Consider the following 6,000-nt stretch of genomic DNA (forward strand, 5'->3'; position numbering starts at 1 on the left):
CTGGTTCTAATCCCGGCAGCTCCATTTCCTCTCTGTCTCTCCTCCTCTCAGTATATCTGACTTTGTAGTAAAAATAAAATAGATTTAAAAAAAAAAAAAAAAAAAGTGAATTCTAATTAGCCACTAGCTCACTAAAGCAGCTGTAGTGTATCATTTCCACCCACTTGCTTGACAAGGATGTAGAAGAGAGGGTGACGACACACCATTCACATCCACAGTGATAAGCACATAGGCGTCTCTGAGTGACGCCTCACTGTGGCTGGGCATGAAGCAGTGCCATCCTCTTGCTTGAAAGCCTGCAGTGGCTTCCCCACTGCCGTCTTGGCCAAGACCCTGAGGTTCTTCCTGTGGAATCCCAGCCTTCCTGCCTCCAACCCTGGCCTCACAGCCTGCCCTCTCTGCCTGACAGGAGGACTTTCCCCATGTCTTCCACACAGCTAGGTTTTTGCCCTGGAGCTTAGAACCTGCTGCTCAGGTCTGTCTGGGACACCTGCTTGGCTTTGCTCTTACTTGCAAGTCTGCACCAAGCCCCGCTTGACTGCTCTTTCATGCCCTTTAGCCTTCTTACTAATCTCCACCTTCCCAGAAGAGCCCAGGAGACTTGGCCTACAGTCAAGCATCTCCCTGTGACATCTGTTCAGCCACCTGCACGGGTAAGCGGATGGGCGATCCAGATCTCAGCTCTACCGATTTTAAATGCTACGAGTCTATCCCGCAAAGTGTGTAATTCCTGCTGCCCAGCCCCACTTCCCCGAGGGAGGCACAGCAGGTATCATACCTCCTAGGGCTCTAGAAGGAGAGAAAAACAGCTGATATATACTGAGTGTCAGGGTGCCAACCATTCTGCTCACAGGTTGTTGAGAGTCACTGTCAAGATAACTCCTTTTACTGATTCAGCAGCCACACACACAAAGACCCACTGGCCTGTGGTCATATCTCCCAGAGGGGAATGGCCCGGACGCAAGTCCAGACCATCAGGTGCCAGTTCCCTCACTGCTTTAGCTCCTATTCACTCATAAACCAGCCTTTGGTTTTCTATAACAGTAGAGTGGAGGCGTGATCAGGGTTGGCTAATAATGGAAATCTACCATGCCAGCAAATCACTGTCATCTTTGGCTGCTTCCATTTCCTGCTTCAAACTCCCTTCCAGACGGAGCTGCCCCTGGGCTGTCCAGTGTGCCCCCTGGAACCTGAGACACCTCTCCCTTGGCACAGGGAATCTGCCCAGCTAATCCAGAAGTGGTGCTCTGAGCCAAGACAAGGGGCTGGCCTGTCCAGGCTATTCCCAACCTGAATCTCAGTAGCCGAATGGAGGGGCACCCAAGTCTCTCAGGAGCCACAGGACAGGTAGCATTGATTTGTCACGGAGCTGGGATCTGACAGCTTGACCCAAGCTATGGTTACTGCGAGGGTAGCTTCCTGCCAAGGTCACTCGGTGTGCACACCAATGGCAGGCATGAAGCAAGCACAACCGCAGTAAGCAATGTTTGCCATTCAAAACAAAATCCCTTGGGGAACAAGCCCTAAAGCTGGAGGAGGTGGAAGCACTGGGTGGTACCTGAATCCGAGGTGCAAGAAGTGCTTGCTGCCCAGTTTGGTCATTGCCTTTCGGGCCATGTCATCCAAGTTTCGGGAACCTTCGTCATTCACTGCGACGGAAAGAATCTGGCCATCGGGCACCGCGTTCAGATACTGAGCCAGACGCTCGCTTTCCTTCTTGGATGTGTAGGTGTCAAACCTAGAAAGGACACAAAGAGGAAATCCTCAAAACAGAGGAGTCAGAGCACACATCAGTGCTGTGACAAGCCAGCATGCCAGCCTAGGCTTCCAGTGGGGCTGTGGTCGGCAAACAAAGTGGCTTATATTGCAAAGAACAAGTCGCTTGGCTGGTTTTGCATACCAGATTCACAATACCCAAGAAGAAGGGATTAGACCAGGGTGGACAAAATGCCAGAGAATTGAAGGTAGGAGGAGGCTTTCGAGGGTTGCTTTTTCATGTTCCTCTTTCATCTGGGGACACCCACTCAGACCCACCTAGAGAAACATGTGTGACTCTGGGAGATGGTTCAGACATTGTCAGTGGCTTGGAATATGATCTCTGGTTCAGACTGAAATTGCCCTCCTCAAATTCCTGAACCAGACGTCATGTGACTTTCCAGAATCATGACTGTCATCTCCACAGCAGCCCGTCTACAGTGATGCATTGTCACTAAAATGTCACCTCTGACTTGAGAGTGGCAGGAACAACAACTTCTGACCATTGGAAACATGCTCCTTCCTATTATTTTTCGGTTTATCATTTTTGTTGTGGTACAGAGGGTTAAGCCTCTGTCTTGCAACACTAGTGTCCCATGTCACAACACTGGTTTCACTCCCCACTGCTCTGCTTCTGGTCCAGCTCCCTGCTAATGTGCCTGGGAAGGCACCAGAGGATGGCCAAGTGCTGGAGCCCCTGCCACCTACCTGGGAGACATGGTTGGAGTTTCTGGCTTCTGGCTTCTGCCTGGCTCAGCCCTGGCTGTTGCAACCATTTGAGGAGAAAACCAGAGGATGGAAGATTGATTGGTCTCTCTCTCATCCAACAACCTCCCTCTCTCCAACTCCCTTTTGCTCTGCCTTTCAAATTAAATAATCTTAAAAGGGAACACTTTTCATGTATCTTCTTAATTTTTAACTGACAAGTACAGAAGTCCAAACTGACATGAGTAACTCATCTTCATCCATGTAAAACACCAGGAATTATGGAGGGTTTCTTTCTTTCTTTCTTTCTTTTTTTTTTTTTTTGACCACTGGTAAGAACTGGCAAAAGAAAGGCACTTTTATATTGATTCCAACTCTCACACAAACATAAAGACTTTGTGCAATTACTACAGAAATTGCAAAAGAATTTGTCTTGCTACTTAAGAAGCAAAACAGTCCTAAGATGAATCCAGAAAACAAAGCCAGCTTGAATAGCCAAGGAGATTTTGAAAAGACAAGAAAAACAAGGGTGGTAACAGTGGGAGCTGGAAGGGGGCTGCTGAGCCCTCAAGCTTGTTTTGCATTGTTTTCATAACTTGGTCCACCCCCGTCCCCATCCTCCTCATCCTCCACTGTCCCTCCCAGGGTCCGTCAGTGGCCAGTGTGGCACTTCTCAGCCCGTCTTCACTCACTCATCTCCACCCTTCTCTCTCATCAAATCCTCACTTTACAGGAGCTGACCTGCACTCCCACCACTGCAGGTAACTTTCTCAGGTGGTTTTAGCCTGTGTGTGTGTGTGTGTGTGTGTGTGTGTGTGTGTGTGTGTGTGTAGGGAGTGTTCATTAATATCCCATTTCAGGCATTCTATTAGAAATTCTTTTAGTTAGTTCTCCTCTGGCATCTTCTTTTGAAGAACTGTGTATTTTACTTGACATATATATATATAGAGAGAGATCCATCTTCTATCTGGGATTCACTCCCCAAATGGCTGTAATGGCCAGAGTTAGGCCAATCTGAAAATCTGAAACTGGGAGCCAGGAGCCTCTTCTGGATTTCCCATGTGGCTGCAGGAGCCCAAGGCTTTGGGCCATTCTCCACTGCTCTTCCAGGCCATTTACAGGGAGCTAGAATGGCAGTGAAGCAGCCGGGACTGGGACTGGGATCTTATATGGGATGCCCGTGCTGCAGTACGACACACTGTCGTACTGGCCCCTTTATTTTCTTTTTTGTTTTGCGTGAGTGTGTGTGTCTGATGATTCCTACTAAACTCAACCCCATCAGACTTGCAGGGATTTTTCATTGGGTTCTCTGTTACACACCTGGCACCTAGTGCAGGACCTGCTGAACGCCCAGCAAGTGTAGACAGAATGAAGGCGCACATCACATGCTTAGGGCAGGCAAGCCTTACCGGTCTGAATGAACAACAGTGGCTGATTTGGGGTCGATGACATGTACGATGACTCCACGGTGGCCCCAGCTCCTTTCGAAAAAATAGCCTCCCTCTTGCATGCCCCCCGGGTGGAGGGTCTTGTTCAGGAACGTCCAGGAGAGCTTCTTCTGTCCATGCAACTCGAGGGTGCCTCCTCTGCCGACGCCAAGGTACTTCAGGCCGAAGTAAGGGTCGGGCTCAATGCCTTCATCAGCCCTATGAAGGAAGACAGCTCTGTCTGCTCCATGCGGAGGTGAGATGTCTACGTCTCACCCCAAGGGCCCGGGTAAACAGAGTCTCAGCATGGCTTCTGATCCCACCCTCCCGGTAACACACACCCTGGGCAGAGCGGAGCAGCTGATGGCCCAGGCACTTGGGTCCCTGCCACCCATGTGGGAGACCCAGATGGAGTCTTAGGCTCCTGACTTAGGCCTGGTCCAGCCCCCATTGGCTGTTGTGGCTGATTGTGAAGTGGAGTGGATGAGATCTCTCTCTCTCTCAATCTCAACTCTGCCTTTTAAATAAATGTTTTCTTTAAGATTTATTTATTTTTATTGGAAAGGCAGACCAGCTCTATGGAGAGAAGGAGAGAGAGAGAGAAAAAGACCTTCCATCCGCAGATTAACCGCCGCCCCCAAGTGGCAGCAATAGCCAGAGCTGAGCTGATCTAAAGTCAAAAGCCAAGAACTTCTTCTGGGTGTCCACATGGGTACAGGGATCCAAGGCTTTGAGCCATCTCTGCTGCTTTCCCAGGTCATAAGCAGAGAGCTGAATGAGAAGCAGAGTAGCCGGGACACAAACCGGTGCCCACATAGGATCCAAGCACTTGCAAGCTGAGGATTTCGCCCTTGAGCCATTGCACTGGGCCCAAATAAATAAATCTTAAAAAAAGAAAATCAACCAAACAGATAAAAAAAAAACAGACCATCTGGCAGGACAGAATGTTAATTCCTGTCTCATCCTTTTGCCTTTCACTGTCCTTGAGAAGGCCTCTCCCCTCCTCCCTAGTCTGCCTCCCATCAGATTCAAGAGGTGCCCAGGCCTGGCCTCCCTACCTGCCATATAAGACAATGCTGAAGTTGCCCTGGAAAGGGCAGAGTGCACTCCCAGCATGCAGCTCTCCGCCATTGTCAATCAGGATGTGCCGGGTCCGCAACACAATGGGCTCCTCGTGGTCTTTAATGACCAGTTTGCCTGGAGAAGTGGGGATGGAATTGCAATTAACAAAGTGGGGAGAGAGTCAAGAGCAAGGTGCAGCAAGGCTGAGGTCAGAGCCTTTGAGCACCTCTGGCCCCATCGAGGTGGGTTACAAGGCACATTTCCCAACCGCATCCACCACCATGGAAAGAAGATGCGAGCGTGAACCCAAGCACACCCCCTTCAGCCTGTTCACCAGCAGTCCCAGCCGCCTGCAGCCCCTCTCTGCAAGGCTTGTTGATGGGTGCAAGGGGGGGCGAGCTGCTCACCTCCTTCTGTGATGTGGATGGAGTGGACAGTGGCTGAGGAGGTGAGAAGCAACATCCTGCCCTGGCCAATGTGCACCTGGTGGGCCTCATCATGGCCAGGGTTCCAGGGCTGCAGCTCTGGGCTCTGGTCAGGACACTCAGCAACCGCTGCCAAGGACAAAGAGGAGTCACCACTCCCATCCTCCAGCATCACCACGCAAAGACTGCCCCTGGCCCTAAGGCATGCGGTTCTCTGTCAGTACCCTTGCATGTCAGTTTCCCCAGTTACAGCAGGAAAGGTAGATCAGATGGCTACTCAGCACCTTCTATGATTCAGTGTTAAGCCATAATTTTCCCAGATTCCTTGGGTTCCAAGATGTTCTGCTGCCTGGAAAGTGGTATTTGAAGAGTTAACAAAACTTTTCCTTAATGCAAGTGAGAATTTGACCTTTGGCTAATTTTCTAGCTCTGTTCCCCAGGAAACCCGAGAAAGATGGTGTTATATAAACTCTGTTACCAAGCAACCTTGCTTATAACAGAATAGATCCCTGACTGGTGAATAGTCTCTAAACTAAGAAGAACCAGAAATATACTCACACCTGGCAGGGCTGGCATGCCACAGGCTTTCCTATGGGCTGCCACTCTTGCTATTGGGCACATCTCGA

General features: G+C 50.0%; 1 protein-coding gene across 1 annotated transcript in view; it reads right to left on the minus strand.

Moving 5' to 3' along the window:
* CEMIP (cell migration inducing hyaluronidase 1) overlaps positions 1-5,546 on the minus strand; it is a 49,389-nt gene extending 43,843 nt beyond the window's left edge. Inside the window, exons 1-4 of the mRNA XM_004594580.2 lie at positions 5,357-5,546; positions 4,946-5,084; positions 3,870-4,106; positions 1,559-1,738 (exon numbers count right to left, since the gene is read on the minus strand). Coding sequence (XP_004594637.2) covers positions 1,559-1,738; positions 3,870-4,106; positions 4,946-5,084; positions 5,357-5,546 — 746 coding nt within the window. The remainder of the gene's footprint in view (positions 1-1,558; positions 1,739-3,869; positions 4,107-4,945; positions 5,085-5,356) is intronic.
* Between the last annotated feature and the right edge of the window lie 454 nt (positions 5,547-6,000).

Source organism: Ochotona princeps, chromosome 6 (assembly GCF_030435755.1).
Source record: "Ochotona princeps isolate mOchPri1 chromosome 6, mOchPri1.hap1, whole genome shotgun sequence".
NCBI lineage: Eukaryota > Metazoa > Chordata > Mammalia > Lagomorpha > Ochotonidae > Ochotona > Ochotona princeps.